This window comes from Trachemys scripta, chromosome 16 (assembly GCF_013100865.1).
Source record: "Trachemys scripta elegans isolate TJP31775 chromosome 16, CAS_Tse_1.0, whole genome shotgun sequence".
In the NCBI taxonomy this organism is placed as follows: domain Eukaryota; kingdom Metazoa; phylum Chordata; order Testudines; family Emydidae; genus Trachemys; species Trachemys scripta.
Genome location: NC_048313.1, coordinates 11,530,501 through 11,547,614, shown reverse-complemented (window position 1 = coordinate 11,547,614; position 17,114 = coordinate 11,530,501). Strand labels below are relative to the sequence as shown.

Sequence of the window (17,114 nt, the reverse complement as noted above, 5' to 3'; positions counted from 1 at the left end):
TCTGGTCATGGGGCAATAGGAAATTCAGGCAGGGAGACAAGAGTCTGAAAAAAATAATATCTCAACTTTAAACTTTTTTGACACTATTTTTTAAATCCTTAAAATTAATTATGTAAATGGTGGTACTATAAAAGTTTAGAATGGAGCCACAAAAGGTTCCACAAGCACAAGGACTGTTGATTAGAGAAATAAATGAGAAGATATTTACTTGAAGGAACTAAGCCTCTTTGGGTAACTTGTTTAAACAGTGAAGTTTGATTTAGCAGTAATCATGTTTAACTAAACCTGGTCTTGATCCATTAGAGGGGCTTATACAGAAGAGCCTTGCTAAGGTTTGATTTGGGCAATCCCGGGTTTCATTGTTAAGTGAGAGAAAATATTGTGTGGAGGTTAAAACCCAGGACAGATAGATCTATTCCTAGGTCTGCCACTGACTAATTTGTGTTTCATTGGGCGAGGTATTTTACCTCTGAACTTCATTTTCCTCATCTCTAACATGACATAGATAATGCTGTTGTGGGTGGTGTGAAGCTATGCTCATTAACGTTTGTAAAATGCTTTGAGAGCTTTGGATAATAAAAGGTCTCATGGGCTTCTATATTTACATTGACTGGTCATCACTATCCATAAAATAGTGACAATCCCAAATGAGGTATGTATAGAAGTCAAATCTCCATATTGTAAATTCAGAGCGAGTCCTCATGGGTACCTTAATGCCAAAGCAGGTCAGCTGAATAAAAGTTGGTGCTAACTGGCATTTCCAGGAGCTGTGACATTCACTTGCAGTTGAGCAGCAATCCAAAAGATGTGGGAATTATTTCTACCTTAGAAATCAATGACAAGATTTCCAGTCTCTTTACAACTGAATGCCTTGCTGAACAGGATGAGCAAGGGGCAGAGACGGTAGCAATGATATAAAAAAATGATCCATGTGAATAGCAGAGTGATGGCTGGTCATGATCACTAAAATCTAATTCCACTCTGCTGAGTTTTAGGCATTGGCTTAGTGTTTGTCCTCGGAAAACAAACTCACAGTTCAGAGGAAACCTGCGGTTTATCACTCTTGCTCTATAAAGTGCAAAGTAGCAAATTGTCCCAATTCTTGTATTGACTTTGTTGCCCCCCCAAAAAAAAATTAGTCTGTAATTTCTGGATTTGTTCTGTCCTGAAATACAAAGTCAAGCATGCTACAGTAGATCTTGCAGCTGCAGAAATGGAGAGAGAAGCAATTGGGGCACTGTGTTTTATTCATTTTAATAAAGAATTCAGCACTACAAAATTGGATTAATTCCCCACTTGAAATGCATTTACAAAGATGCAAATACAGGATGTAGATATTGGGTGGGAGCTATGTCAGAAAATTGGGCCCATTTTTTGTGCTGTAGAATTTTAATGGACTGAGTTGCTGTTACTGTATTGCCGGGCATGCCCTGGTGTATGGATCATGCATTGCCTCTGCTTGCCATACTTCAGGTGGACTTTTCCCAGTTGATAGCAGTAATATCAGGTCTATTTCTTATTACTCATGTCAGTGATTTCTAGAGTGGACCTTAGGGGTACATCTGCATGGCAATCAGAAACCTGGAGCAGCAAGTCTACAGACTACGGCAGTAAAAACAGCCATGTAGGTGTTTTGTCTTGGGCTGAAGCTCGGCCTCTGAAGCCCACCCCCCTCCTTGGATTTCAGGGCTCAAGCCTGAACACAGCTATTTATGGTGCCACATCTCAAGTCTGTAGACCCAGGCTCTGATACTCACTGCTGCTTGCCGTGTAGACATAAGCTAGCAATGCAGTCATCCCAAAGCAGGGAGAGTCAAAGTGCAGGCCTGATGTTGGCCTCTGGAGTTTTACAGTGAGGCCTGCAGATGTACTTATCTTTGCTACAGAGCTGCAGCCCAAGGAGACTACTGTAGACCCCAGCATGCAATGTTCCATCTTGATTGAAGCAAAACTGTTAATCACGATGCAGCATGCTGGGACCTGTAGTCTCTGTGGTCTGCACCTCCTAAGTAAAGATGATTGTGGCTGAAATCTACTCTGCTTTTTGCAAACAAGGAGCTTGAGAGTCTGACCTAAAATTACCATACGGCCATTTTTTTGTCAGTCCTGGTGCCCCTGTTCTAAGCCTCTGTGGTCATTTGGCTGCCAAAGATCCCTCACATTTCATCTTCCCCTTTCAGGATTTCCTGATCATGTTTGTCCATCACTTGGCTACAATTGGACTCATTACATTTTCCTATATGAATAACATGGTGCGGGTGGGAACTCTGGTGCTATGTCTACATGATGCCTCAGACTTCCTCTTAGAGGTAAGTTTGCCTGCTGCTTCCTGTCTGAGCTTTGCATTCCTAATGACAAAGGAGCACACTCTTGAGGCAAGAGGATAAAACCTAGCCTCTCCTCTTTCACCCCTCACCTCCCCACACAATCCAGGCTGGATGGCCCATAAACACGCACTGCTGACTCCACTCTGTTGGCTTTTCCCCCATGACATCTCCCAAGTTGATAATAGTCCTTAAATGTTCCAAACTCCTTGGTGACTTAGTGGCTTGAGTGCTCCAGAACTGTTTTCCATGTGATCAAATGATTGTGTCGGGTGAATGCTGTTTAACACTTCGTGTTTTTCTCAGGCTGCAAAGCTGGCCAATTATGCCAAGTACCAGCGCCTGTGTGATGCCACCTTCATGCTCTTTGGTGTTGTGTTCATAATCACTCGACTGGGTATTTACCCTTTCTGGTAAGTACCTGGATCTTTCTGAATAGGGTCAAGTATTTGTTCCTTCCCTCCTCTAAAAGCAGCCTTTGTATTAGGGATCCTCTCACTCATTACAGCCAGCCCCTCAGGGCAGCATGAAGCTGCAGCCCTCCCAAATGTTGCTCAGGAGCAGCGCTTTGAGGTTTTGTCAGAGCGGTTTCTTCATGTTTTGTCATCTACTTGTAGGGGCACCCCTAGGGTAAGCAGAGAGTCCAAAAGTGCAGCTGAACGCCACCCCCAGCTGCAGGGTGAGAACAATGCTGATCAATTGCAGCCTACTCTCCCAGCCAGTAACTGCCAGATATTCTACAAATCAGGCTTGTCTACACAGGAAACTAAGATGAATAAAATAAAGGTCTGAAGTTAAAGCACCCCTAAAACCTTTGTGGATTTGGAGGGTTAAGCTTCAGTAAAAGTCACTTTACTTCTGACTGAGAGCATTCACCCAGCAATTTAGTGTGCATTATCTTCATACCATTAGTAAATTTGTGAGTGTCCCTGTGTAGACGAACCCATAGAACCAAAGGTGGTTTGTGTCTTGTGATTTTAAGATCTTGTAAAAGTTGAGATGCCAGTGAGGCGCACACTCCCTGAGGCAAGGTTCAGTTTGTGACCCTCTGCTTTATGGTCATCCAAAGTACCTAGCTGGTCTCAGAAGACTGTCTGCCCCGACTCCATGTTCTAGCTGTGTAGAGCTTGAAATAGGTATTGGGGTATTTTTGGATTTAGAAATTTTAGCTAAGATGTTTGTAATCAATCATTCCGTAATGAGATTCCCTTCCCGTACACACACACACACACACACGTGGACAAAGTCAGACTTGGTGGGATTTTTTTTTGCTGATGATTGTATTTGTCCATGTTTTGTTTTCCTTGGGAAGGTGTCTTGTAAGGTCTGCTACACCTGGGTTTGTCATTTCCTATATCCTTATTTTGTAAACAACAGAGGCCTACTTCCCGTCTCTTAGGGATGTATTTCTGGGGTAGGATAAGCTCCTATTTAGTTTTAGTTTTGTCCCTGTGGCAGAAGCACCAAGGGCCCTTGGATAAGCATCCCTATTTATTTTTGTATAGCTCCAAACAAATATAAAGGGGTCTAGATAGGGGAAATGTCGGTCACCTCTGCCTGCCACAAATTATGCTCCCTTCAGAGGGCGGGAGTTACTGTTTTACACTGACAAATGAGACAATTCTCTCTGTGCTCTTCACCCCATTGTCTGACATGATGCAATGTGCTCTCTGGTACCACCCTGACACTCAGTGTGTCTTATAAATCTTTAATGTGGTTTCCACTGGCTATAATGTAATTCCTCAGCTCCATAGGGAGAACTTGTGAGTCTCTGGTTGCATCTGAAGGTGCTATTCCACTCAGTACAGGTTCCCTTCCATGATCAGTGATGTAATGACATGAAACTGCATGCTGACTCCACCACAAGCTGTTTCCTAGGTAACCATTATTTTTTAACTGCAACTAAGGCTCTGGATTCCCTCCCTGAAAAGTTAATTTCTCACTTTTTCAATAAATGCTGAAAGCAAAGTGATCTTTCAAAAAATCTCTCTGCAATCTCCCCTAGTGACTACTTTATAAACAGTCATCAAACTGCTCTATTAAATTTCTTAAGTACTGCCAATAAATCCCAGTGAAGAGAACAATGCCATAGCCATCTTCAAGGAGGCACCTGGCTTTGACCCACTAGTTGGTTTTCAATTCCTTTGACTTGAGAGAAGGGACAGAGGAAAAGGCTAGGAGCAAGGGAACAGCAGCTTCACTGTCAAAAATTCTTCAAAGCTCTCTGGTGGCAAAATTCCTTCCTGACCTTTACATGTGGTCAAGATCATCCATGCATGTGAATAAGGCTCATTTCTCCACTCAAAGCCATGCATACATCCCAAACAGCATTGGTGATCCAAGCAATTGCCTTCCATTCCTCTGATGCCATTGTGAATGCTGATCGTACCCTGGAGAAGAGGATGGGGAGTGGATTTTTATATTTAACCTAAATTCTGAGTCTCCACATCTTCTCCTATTGCTGCTTAATTCAAGTGACTTTAACCCAAGTCCAGCTTCAGGCCTTTCTCTACTGTGCAAGGGACAGTATATCAGGGGCATCGCACTATGAAAAGAGGAAAGCAATAGAAGCTTAAATGGGACAGAAACTTATTGTTTATCTGTCCAGTCAGCTCAGTTCAGAGTTGGAAACTGGGAATTCTAGTCAAGCAGCAAAGCAGCCAATCTAACGAGCGCCTTGATTTTCTTTCAGGATCTTGAATACTACCTTGTTTGAGAGCTGGGAGCTGATTGGCCCTTATCCTTCATGGTGGTTGTTCAATGGACTGTTGGTAACCCTGCAGGTTCTGCACATCATCTGGTCCTGTCTCATCATTCGCATTGCCTACAAGGCCCTGATGCGAGGAAAGGTAAGGGCGCCTGTGGCTGGGCTGGCTCCTCTCTCACATAAGTGCTGAGGGGATCAGGGCATCTGTTTGAAAATCAGAGGGAGCCTTCTGCATTGTTCAGTGAGGCCAGTGCTGGCTCCAAGGTAAGGGGTAGCATGTTTGCTGCTTCTGTGAGTGACTCACTTCCTCTAGGGATGTCCTGGTCAGTTAGGCTTGGCAGGCTCTAGCACCCACGTGGCCCAAGTGTATACACAGGGAGGCACACACTCCTTGATGGTCTGGCCATACAAGTGAATAGTGCTGTCTGGCCTGCCTGAATGACATCATGCACTTCAGTATAGTTTGTGCATTGCTCTGTTTGTTCTGGTAACTTGATCAAGGCTTTTGCCTTCCCTCTTGTGCAGCTTGAAGACCAGTTGCTCTGGAGTAAGAGGCGGGGAAGGTTGTGCTCCCTGGTTTAATCTGGAGCTGGCTAGGAGCCTCTAACTATCTTGGGGAAATTGTTCATGTTACAAAATCCAACCTTACCGACATCGAGGGTGATATGAGCTCAATATCTGGATTCAGAGTAGCAGTCGTGTTAGTCTGTATCTGCAAAAAGAATAGGAGTACTTGTGGAACCTTAGAGACTAACAAATTTATTTGAGCATAAGCTTTCATGGGCTACAGCCCACTTCTTCGGATGTATAGAATGGAACATATATTGAGATGTGTATATACACATACAGAGAGCATGAAAAGGTGGGAGTTGTCTTACCAACTCTGAGAGGCCAATTTAAGTAAGAGAAAAAACTTTTGAAGTGATAATCAAGATAGCCCAGTACAGACAGTTTGATAAGAAGTGTGAGAATACTTACATGTAGGAGAACACTTTAACCTGTCTGGTTACTCAGTAACAGACCTGAGGGCAGCAATTTTGCAACAGAAAAGCTTCAAAAACAGACTCCATCGAGAAACTGCTGAACTTCAATTGATATGCAAACTATATACAATCAACTTAGGCTTGAATAGAGACTGGGAATGGCTGAGCCATTACAAACATTGAATCTATCTCGCCATGTAAGTATTCTCCCACATTTTCATGCTCTCTGTATGTGTGTATATATATCTCCTCAATATATGTTCCATTCTGTGCATCCGAAGAAGTGGGCTGTAGCCCACCAAAGCTTATGCTCTAATAAATTTGTTAGTCTCTAGGATGCCACAAGTACTCCTGTTCTTTCAATATCTGGAGCTCACTACAGTAGTAACCCAGGACTAGGGCTGCCTGTGCATATCCCAACAGTGCAACAAGGTAATCCAGGTGAGGTTGGCATGGTAGGCTACTGGAAACGTAGTGGGACCTGCTGACAGTGGGCTAGTGGGATTCTGTTTATAGTGTCCAGTTTTAGTGTGCAGAATGTTCTGGTTAGAATGAATTCCTGATGGATAAGGGGTGTGGACGGCAGCTCTTCCTGTAAGAGGGAAAGATGCTGCTCTCTGCTGCAGGCCCAGTTGCCTCAGCAAGAAGGTACGTGTAAGTGTAGTTGTTAGTGCTTGTCCTAGGAGCATACTGTGCTCTCCCACTTGGAGCTTGTGCCTGTCGCGCCACTTCACTCAAAGATAAGCATTTCTTGGCCTGTCTACCACTCCAGCCAACTCGTAGAATAAAATAAAAGGCCTTGGAGCTGCTGCCCTATCCCCAGCACATCAAAGCCAGATGAGCTGTTACTGGCCTGGACTCTGATGCTAGTCCTGCTTTTTTGGGTTATACTGGAGTTCCCAGGATTCTTGCCTGGTCTGCTTATGGAGGGGCGACTCTGCTTCATCAAAGACATGTTCTTTGGAACAGAGTGCTGCGAAGTCCTTCCATATGCCTTGAAAGACATGACAGGGAGGCAGCCTGAACTACCCCCTTCTGTCTCTGATGGACATCCAGGGAACAGAAGGAAAATTTCAAGTTGTGGCTTTTAGGTAAATGCTCTGTGAAGAGGGATGCTTGTACCAGACACAATCCATGGGCTTCTAGCACAGTTTCTTTCCCCTGCTGCCTGTTGCTGAGGATTTCCAGGTGTGTGTGTGTGTGTGTGACACCAATCCACAGGCATTTGACTAGTAATAGGCCCTGAGTAGCTTGCTGTCAAGTTCTTCCCCATTGAATCAGTGGTTTTCAGGCCAGTGGCTGAAGGCTGGAGTACTTTAACTTCGCTCCTGCTCCCCATTTGTGTCATGGCTGGAACAGCTTCCTTCAGAGCCAGGGAGTGCTGTTTGATCCTCTACCAGAAGGGGTAGCTAGACAGTAACATGTTTGTGCCACCCTAGCTATTTGGGAACTAAGCCTGAATCCCACTTGTGGCTGCATTTTCACTGCCTATAGACTATTGGGCTGGTCTATTTGTAGGGAACTTGTTTAGCCTAAAGGAATATTTGAAGCAGAGTTCTCTGGCAATGTGTGTTGCGGGGACGGCCTTCTAAGGGTTGGGGAAGGAGCATGTTGCAAGGTGTGTGTGTGTGTGTGTGTGTGGTCTATTATCATTTGTTACTGTCTTTCATGGCTGCTGCTAGTTTCCTAGTACAGTATCTGTCTGTGTAGCTGTCCCCACACCTGGAGGTCTATATCTCTCTCCTCTCCTTGCTTTTCTCTCCTGACCAGGTGACCTAGCCAGGAAAGGACTAGACCCTGCCTCTGTACTCTCCACTCTTTTCTCACTCCTTTTCTCTGTGCCAGATTGGAGCTGGACAGTTTCATCCCTTGCATGTAAGTGTAATCTGTGCTTTTGCTTGTAGAGTGGACCATATGTGTGTCTCTTTCTCTCTGAGCTCTAAGACATAAATACAAAACTGAGTCTGAAAAGCTGTTTGGCTTCAGATGGGCTGCATTTTGCAGCTTCCTTTAAACTGCCTGCCTCACTGTGAGTTGCTCCCAGGTTAACAAGGTGTGGTTACAGATCACAGGAAGCTAAGGTGTTGGTTTGTCTAGTGGCTAGAACAAGGGACTGAGAGCCTGTTCCCAACTCTGCCATAGTCTGGCTGTGTGACTGTCATTGGCCAGTGTATAAAAAGGTGATTCTGCACCTCCTAGATTAAGCTTGCACATGCAGCTGGCCTGTCGAAACCCAGCCTGGAAATCATTAACTGGTACTGGCTTTCTGCCAAATTTTTCCATTTGTCAGGAAACTTGCTCTCAGAGTCTGTTTGCCCAACTCCGAGTACGTAGGGCTGAGCCTGATCCTGTACTTTGCTGGCATGTTAGTCACTGAGAAACTGCTTTGCCCGCTGTATACCTGGGGCTGTTAGTTCCAGACTCCCAGGTACAGGGAGCTTCCCTTGGGCTGTGCAAGAGTAGGGCACTGCTATACAGGCAATGGGGAAATAAGGAGACAGCTCACCTCTTTCAGCACCAGTGGCTTTATAGCTGTGGCATTTAGCCAGTTACTGGGATACTCGTGTGATTAAATTTGAGGTGGTGAACTTTTCGCATTGTTGTTTGCAGTGTTGTAGCTGTGTTGGTACCAGGATGCATGAGATAATCCCTTACTGGACCAACTACTGTTGGTGAAAGAGACAAGCATTTGAGCTCCTCAGAGCTGCTCATCAGGTCTGGTCATCTCTGTGGAGCTCGAAAGCTTGTTTCTTTCACCAACAGAAGTTGGTCCAATAAAAGATATTTCATTACACACCTTGTCTTTCACATTGTCGTGCATCGTTTGGCATTATGCTGATAATACACTGCCCCCTTGTGGTAAACTTTAAGGAGCGATTACCAAGAAAGTGCGTGGTTGACTTCTCCAGTCTTCAGACTTTGTTCTGAAATTGTACATCAGACTCTCTCCCCGGCCAATACCCTGTAAAGCATGGAAAGAGATTTTGGAGGATTCTAAGCTTCACATGCAAACTAGATAGATCGTATGATCATAAGACCTAAGAGTGGCTGTCTGTAGAGACGTAAATTATAGAGCCTCTCTGATTATAGATGCTTTCTGCATTCCTAGTGTCATTTGCAGGACTATGAATTAACCTTTCCCTTCTACAGACCACCATTCAAATGTACCTTGGCTCAAAAATTAAGAGTTTGATGTGTACACCCATTCCTGAAAACAGGGGTTCCCAAAATGTGGTAAAGATACCATTGGTGGAACATGTGCTTGACATTTCATCAATGCACTTCACAATAACTTTTTACAAAGGTGATACATGAATCAAAGTTTGGGAACTGATGCCCTAAATAACTAACCCACTGTGTAGTTCTCTGTAAACAGAGGCTCTAAAGAGGGAGGCATCTTATGCAAATGGTGATGTGCTAAATGGGGCCCGTTCCTTTTTGAAATAAAACATCAGTACTTACGATTAAACCTTAAAAACAAACACAAACTTATCCCTTTAGCAACTAAAACCAATGCTTCTTCCCACCTCCTGCTGATTACCAAAAGGTGTCTGAACAAGATGGTAACTCATAATTTAGTGTTAGAAATATGTTTTAATTTGCCATTTGGAAAGGCACCCTTTATAATCTGTGCTATAATTTAGCTACTTGAAGAAGGATCAAACAGCGATATATTGCTATGGGCTCCTTCCATGGATCTGAAAGCACTTCAACAACACACCCATGTGAGGAGAGCAATAATACTGAATTGGAAGTGCAAAAATTAGGTTGGCCAAGGCTGTACAACAAATCAGAGTGCTGGAAAATAACATCTCCTGACTCGGTCCCCTATTCTGAATTCTGTACCTTGCTCCCTATATGTGGTTGGAAGGTCCTGCTTGTGAGGTTCAACTTTAAATAATTCAAAGAATATAATATAGGGGGCAACTCTGCACTGGTTGATCAGATAGACAAGACCTCTCTAATGGCTGTTTCCTGTGAATTTGTAATCTTTCCTCCACCCCTACCTTTTGATTTTAAACTTTCAGGTATCAAAAGATGATCGCAGTGATGTAGAGAGCAGCTCTGAAGAGGACGACATGACTTCAAATAGCACAAAAGGAATCTTCAGCACTTCAAGCAATGGTGCCAATCGGATTAATGGTCATGTGGCTAGTGCCCAATGGGCAGAAGAGGAGTAAGGCCGGAGGAGGTCTCGGGCAAACACGGACTTGTCTCTAAATATCTAGATGTGTTGCACTCCACATTCCTAAGTGATCTTTAATCAAGATACCCCTTCCCTCAAAAAACATCCATCAAATTGGAGATGGGCACAATCCAGACCAGTCTAAGGTTTCACACCACAGAAGGGACCGAGCCAATTACTAGTGCAAAAACAAAGATGCAAATTTCACTTTTTAAAGAAAATAAGCCATTTTGTATTTATTAGTCTCCTAGTCCCATCTCTAATATTATTTGCAGAAGTATTTTTGTGTGTGACAAACTGGTTTTTACTAAGATCAACTCAAGCTTGATGGGATGGACATTGACTGTGGACTGGTTACGGTACCATTCCAAAAATGTTTCTTGACCCAGTACAAGTTCAGTATGTTTTCTTGATGCACTCCAGGATCCATTTAGATTGTGTGGTCTAGTATCTCTGATACATCATGCTGTAAGCTGCCCAGGCTGTAGCACAGAAGTTTTTTTAAATCATGTTTAAATTATCAGTCCTGCTGTGACTGTGTTACAGCCATGCATTGAAACAGATTGTGATGGACAAAGCATGTTTTAACTTGCCATTTGGATGCTATGTGCTAAAGAGATTATAGTTTATAATCTGTGCTGTTAAGATGGACCAAGTGGTATTTGCTGCCTATTTGTGGTGCTGAAATGCCCATACAAAGTCTTAAAAATGTTGCACTCCTGACCCTAATTAAGAAAACTATCACAGCACATGCATACCTGCAAATCATGTGAATTTAGACTTTTACAGGAGTTACGGGCTGTGGTTGGTTAGATTTATAAGACAGGCCATTAGCCACAGATGGAGCAATGCTGGTGGGTTATATTAACTTTCCACACAGGCAGAGTTTGCAGCCCTGCCTGTGTATTTTTTAAGACAGAAGTGAGCATTGCTGCAGCTGCCTTTCCAGCCCACTGACTTTGGAAATCAGGACAGCAGAGGCTTCACTTCTTTCTTTACTCAATGGTACTTCAGGGGCAATGGAAGACACCTGAATGTGTCATAATCATGTGCAGGACTTCAGAAATTTCTTGAGTTATTTTATACAATTGTTTACTCTTATCTGATTAAAAAAAGCTTCAGAAACTGGTTTGACTTGCATTTTTACTGCATTTCTCTAAGAAGGCAGCTGCCCCTGCTTTGTAAACATCTCACCTTGACATATTGAGCAAGTTTGGCATATAAATAAGAACTCCTATACACTGCAGAAAGTTGTAGTATTGCTCTTCTTGTTGAGTTGCTTCTAAACTAGTGAACCCTCTAATACCCTAGGCAGAATGGTGCTGGTAGGAACAGCTGAATCAAATGAGAGAGAATACTGTTGTTTAAGATTCTGTGCTTCACTTAAGTGCCAGCTAGGATGCTTGGACCACAGGTCAAATGAGCTTTAATCAAGTGTCATGCTCTTCATACACATTTAGAAAATTATTCACTGAATGCAAAGTTTGACAAGTTACCTTCATGAATATTTTCATTAGCCCTAGCTCCAATAACTTTTATTCAGTGTACCTCACTGAACTCCCTTCTTGTGCTGAACTTTCACTATGCATTCTACTCAAGTATATCTATGGCAAGAGAACCTTGTGTGTACTGGGTATCAAGCTTACATTTATCAATGTAGAGTTCAAATTTGAGTTTTTTAAAGCAGATACCTAATACCACTTTATTTTCTTGGAGTAGACTTAGTAATCTAGCTTTAATTTTCTTTGACTCTTTAGACAAGTATACAGGATAAAACTTGTATGAAGCCTCCATCTTCTTAGTTGTTCCACTCAACTAAAGTAAGATGTTTTCTTTCTAGAAGATGGTCTCTGCTGCATTTCCATTACCATGTCTAGTATGGCCAAATGCTTTCCCAAGTAGCCTTTACCAACTCTACTTCCACTTCATACTATCTTTAGAGAAATACTTTCACATACTTCAATTAAGGAAATTCTAAAGTTAATAAGAGGAACTGGCAGCTGCTACTTCACCTGTTTTATAGCACTGTTACTCTAGTAGCATTGAGATAAAACAGCCCAAAGTCTTAGTGTTCAGACCAGAAACTACAGCAAACTCCACCATCCACAATTTTTTTCCAAATAAAGGAAAGTTCTTGTAAGAATTTGCCACTTTTAATCTCAGAACTGTCTAACATTGAAATGAAACTCTACAAATTAAGCTTGTGGAAGTGAGTGTCTGGCAATAGGGAGGAGGACTCATGACTAGCAAATTCATGCATTTCTGGATGGTTTGGTGACTGGAAGACTTTACTGTGGATGTCAAACCATTGGTTACAAAATCTAATTTGCTCTCCACTTCCTCAGTTTGAGTCTACACTAGGAAATGAGGGCAGTATAACCATCACTCAGCAGTGTGAAAAATCCACAGCCCTGAGCAATGCAGTTAAACTGTCTACACCAGGAGTTAAGTCGAGGGGAGAATTCTACTAGACTACATCTACATTACAGCTGGGATCCACACTCTGACATCGATCCACTGGCAGTTGATTTAATGGGTCTAGTGAAGACCCACCAAATCAACAGCAGATTCCTCTCCAGTCAACCCCTGTACTTTGCCAGATGAGAAGAGTAAGGTAAGTCAAGGGGGGAGTTTCTCCTGTCGACCCCTCGCTGTGTAGACCCCATGGTAACTCAACCTACCCGGACATCTGTTGGGAAAATAACACAGCAGGGCACAGATTATCCAACAAGTTCTTAGAATGTATTGGAGACAATTTTTTATTTCACAAGGTGGAGAAAACTACTGGGGGGAGAATGTACTAAATTTGATTTTTGACAAATAATGAGGAGCTGGTTGAGAATTTGAAAGTGGAAGACAACTTGGGTGAAAATTATCATGATTCTAAGGAATGGTAGGAGGGAGAATAGCACACTAAAGACAATGGATTTCAAGAAAGGAGACTTTAGCAAACTCCAGGAATTGGTAGGTAAAATCCCATGAGAAGCAAGTCTAAGGGGGAAAAACAATTGAAGACAGTTGGCAGTTTTTCAGAGAGACATTATTAAGGGCACAAGAGCAAACTATCCCATTGCATAGGAAAGAGAGAAAGTAGGGCAAGAGACCACCCTGGTTTAACCAGGAGATCTTCAATGATCTAAAACTCAAAAATAAAGAGTCCTACAAAAAGTGGAAACTTGGTCAAATTACAAAGGATGAATATAAACAAATAACATGAGTATGTAGGGACAAAATTAGAAAAGCTCAAGGCACAAAAGATCAAACTAGCTTGGGACTTAAAAGGAAACAAAAAAACATTCTACAAATACATTAGAAGCAAGAGGAAGACTAGGGACAGTAGACCTGAGGGGGGAAAAGACAACAGAAAATGTATAAATGGCTGAAGGCTTAATTACTTCTGTGTTTCAATTTTCACCAAGAAGGTTGGTGGTGATTGGATGCCTAACATAGTGAATGCCAATAAAAATGAGGTAGGATCAGAGTCTAAAATAGGGAAAGAACAAGTTTGATGTCTTCAAATTACCAGGGCCTGATGAAATGCATCCTAGAATACTCAAGGAGCAGACTGAGGAGATATCTGCACCATTAGAAATTATCTTTGAAAAGTTTAAGAATAGCAGCTGTGTTAGTCTGTATCCGCAAAAAGAACTGGAGTACTTGTGGCACCTTATAGGCTAACAAATTTATTTGAGCATAAGCTTATGCAAATAAATTTGTTAGTCTCTAAGGTGCCGCAAGTATTCCTGTTATCTTTGAAAAGTCATGGAAGACAGGAAAAGGGAAAATATAGTGCCCATCTATAAAAAGGGAAATAAGAACAACCCAGGGAATTACAGAGAAGTCAGCTTAAACTTCTCTACCCAGAAAGATAATGGAGCAAATAATTAAGCAATCAATTTGCAAACACCTAGAAGATAAGGTGATAAATAACAGTCAGCATGGATTTGTCAAGAACAAAGTGTCAAACCAACCTGATAGCTTTCTTTGACAGGATAACAAGCTTTGTGGATGGGGGGAAGCGGTATATGTGGTATATCTTGACTTTAGTAAGGCTTTCAATTCTGTCTTGCATGACCACCTCAAACAACCTAGGTGGAGCTACTATAATGTGGGTGCATAACTGGTTGGAAACGCATTCCCTGAGAGTAGTTATCAGTGGTTCAGTCATGCTGGAAGGGCATGAGTGGGGACCTCCAGGGATCAGTTCTGGGTCTGGTTCTGTTCAATATCTTCATCAATGCTTAGGATAATGGCATAGAGAGTACACTTATAAAGTTTGCAGACGATACCAAGCAGGGAGGGGTTGCAAATGCTTTGGAGGATAGGATCAAAATTCAAAATGATCTGGACAAACTGGAGAAATGGTCTGAATAGGATGAAATTCAATAAAGACAAATGCAAAGTCCTCCACTTCAGAATGAACAATCAGTTGCACACATACAAAAGGGGAAATGATTGCCCTGGAAAGGGATCTGGGGGTCATAGTGGATCACAAACTAAATGAGTCAATAGTGTAATGCTCTTGCAAAAAAAAGCATACATCCCAAAATGATGATTTAGCAGGAATGTTGTAAGCAAGACATCAGAAGTAATTCTTCCGCGCTGATTAGGCCTTAACTGGAGTATTGTTTCCAGTTCTGGGTGCCACATTTCAGGAAAGATGTGGACAAATTGGAGAGAAGAGCAACAAAACTGATTAAAGGTCTAGAAAACATGATCTATGAGGGAAGATTGAAAAAAATTGTTTGTTTAGTCTGGAGAAGAGAAGACAGAGGGGACATAACAGTTTTCAAGTACATAAAAGGTTGTTACAAGGAGAAGGGAGAAAAATTATTGTTCTTAACCTCTGAGAATAGGACAAGAAGCAATGGGCTTAAACTGCAACAAGGGTGGGTTAGGTTGGACATTAGGCAAAACTTCCTAACTGTCAGAGTGGTTAAGCACTGGAATAAATTGCCCAGGGAGGTTGTGGAATCTCCATCATTGGGGATTTTTAAGAGCAGGTTGGACAAACACCTGGCAGGGATGGTCTAGATAATACTTAGTCCTGCTTTGAATGCAGGGGACTGGACTAGATGACCTCTTGAGGTCCCTTCCAGTTCTATGATTCTATATTGACTCCCGCTACATTATTCACATAGCTTGCATAGCATAGGTCAACTTACCACGGTAGTGTAGACATAGCCTTATTGACCCAGCTACTGCCTCTCAGGTAGGTGGATTACCTATGCTGCCTGGAGAACCCCTCCAATCCGTGTAGGTAAAGTCTCCATTGAAGCATTACAGGGGGGCAGCTACAGTGTTTTACGTGTAAACAAGCCCTCAGTCTCCCTCAACCTGCAGCTATTCAGTTTGCTGGTCTGTGAGAGGAGAATTTTAGAAGAACAGGTCAAGGCAGACATCCCCACTGTGAAGGGTTTTGAGTAAAATTGTGTATTGGTTTGATTTAAATGACTTGCTCCTTCACCCAGGTGGTTCTAGTCACATATTGACAAGAGGATAAATAAGTAAAATATTTAATTATCACATGATCAAAACATGCTTACACAGAGTTACTTTGTAACCTCTCGCTAGTGCAGAGAAACAAGACACCGTAGTGTGCGGGAGGAAAACCCCGGATGATCTAAACTAGCCCTCATCTGTGATCTGGAAGGGTTGCACTTGCTACCTGATTACTGCAGCAGAAGTAATCCCAACCCAGCCTCCGCGCTGCTCATTCAGTGTCTCTCAGCCCGGGAGCAGCACTCAGTCCTCCACGGCCCCTGGGTGGAGCTGGTTCTGTTCAAGCTGCTTCAGGGCTTTTTGGCGCTGGAAGTAACGGTAAACTCGGGCGCTGCAGAGATAGCCCCCGTAGACGGTCAGAAGCATCATGGAGCCGGAGAAGGCCTTGTAGCCGAAGTCCGCTAGCTGCTTGGCGGAGACCATCTTGCCCCTGCAAAGCACAAGGCCGGTCTCAGGCGCGCGGGGCCGGCACGGAGCGCGGGGCGCTGCTGGCCAGACCGCCCGAGGCCCCCCGGAGCAGCCCGGGCTGCCCATGGCCGCGGGCCCCGAGTCGCGGCGGTCACGCCCGGCGCGCAGCCGAGGGCCCGTCCAGGGCGGCCACTGAGCGCGGCTTCCCCCCGCCACACGGAGCGAGCGACCCCCCGCGAGACGCTGGCGGCAGGGCGGGGCCAGCTCCCCGCGCGACCCTCACCTGCTGCCGGGGCCGTCTCAGAGACGTCGGGGTCGGTTGCTGTTCCGGGTCGGACGCCTCGCGCTCCCCCCGCCCTCAGCCCCCTACCTACCCCAGTGACCTTTCCCAAGAGGCGACGCCCTTCCGGTCACGTGTTCCGAGCCTGACGGCGGAAGTCAAATGCCGTAGCGCTGCATGCTGGGAGCTGTAACCTCTATGCGCGTCTGCCCCCCCTCAGGCTGGGCGGCACGAGCGGCGATGCGGGAGCCAATGGCGGTTGGGGGATGGCGCCCCCTGTGCGTGTCTCTGCGCTGGTAATTAGCCTAGCCAACCCCAGGGCGCCTGGCACGTGACCTGGCCCGCCAGGCGGTGACCCCAAGTCATGCGCGCGCTCCCGCCCCCTCCGGCAGCGCGCAGCCCTCGGTCCCCACGCGGCCCTGAGGCGCCAGGCCCCGCGGGGGGGGCGAGAGCCAGTGAACCAAACTCTAACCCCGCCCCTGAGGGAAACCACGTCACGGGGGGGGGCGGGGGCACCCCCAGTTCAGCACCTGCGGCCCAAGTGCCGCCCCCCCCCCGCTATTTATAGCCCCGCTGACCCCGCCCCCAGCCGCACTGGGGCTATTCGATACCGCGGGAGCCTGGCGCCAAACCGGGGGGGGGGAATCTCCTCCGACCTGCTCAGCTGGTGCCCCAGGCCCAGCCCCTCTCGGGGGGGGCCACTGCGTTACTGCCCCCCCCCCCC

General features: G+C 44.6%; 2 protein-coding genes across 5 annotated transcripts in view; one reads left to right on the top strand and one right to left on the bottom strand.

Moving 5' to 3' along the window:
* The window catches only part of CERS5 (ceramide synthase 5), a 37,375-nt gene extending 26,050 nt beyond the window's left edge, over positions 1–11,325 (top strand). For 2 of the 4 annotated variants that reach the window (XM_034791931.1, XM_034791929.1), the window contains exons 7-10: positions 2,181–2,309; positions 2,631–2,737; positions 5,017–5,173; positions 10,043–11,325. In XM_034791931.1, the coding sequence (XP_034647822.1) occupies positions 2,181–2,309; positions 2,631–2,737; positions 5,017–5,173; positions 10,043–10,195 (546 nt within the window). In that variant the 3' untranslated portion in view covers positions 10,196–11,325. Of the gene's footprint in view, positions 1–2,180; positions 2,310–2,630; positions 2,738–5,016; positions 5,174–7,784; positions 7,890–10,042 lie in introns of all 4 variants that reach the window. The other 2 variants (XR_004648339.1, XM_034791930.1) reach the window with 2 other exon arrangements.
* Positions 11,326–15,700: 4,375 nt separating this feature from the next.
* Positions 15,701–16,649, bottom strand: LOC117888710 (cytochrome c oxidase assembly protein COX14). The gene is made up of 2 exons (XM_034792347.1): positions 16,394–16,649; positions 15,701–16,132 (listed from the first exon to the last, which is right to left on the bottom strand). The coding sequence occupies exon 2, from the start codon at positions 16,123–16,125 to the stop codon at positions 15,946–15,948; it is 180 nt and encodes a 59-aa protein (XP_034648238.1). The 5' UTR covers positions 16,126–16,132; positions 16,394–16,649; the 3' UTR covers positions 15,701–15,945.
* Between the last annotated feature and the right edge of the window lie 465 nt (positions 16,650–17,114).

What these genes read in the sequence shown, in the direction of transcription:
- LOC117888710 (XM_034792347.1), bottom strand. Translation starts at nt 16,125, where the DNA reads ATGGTCTCCGCCAAGCAGCTAGCGGACTTCGGCTACAAGGCCTTCTCC.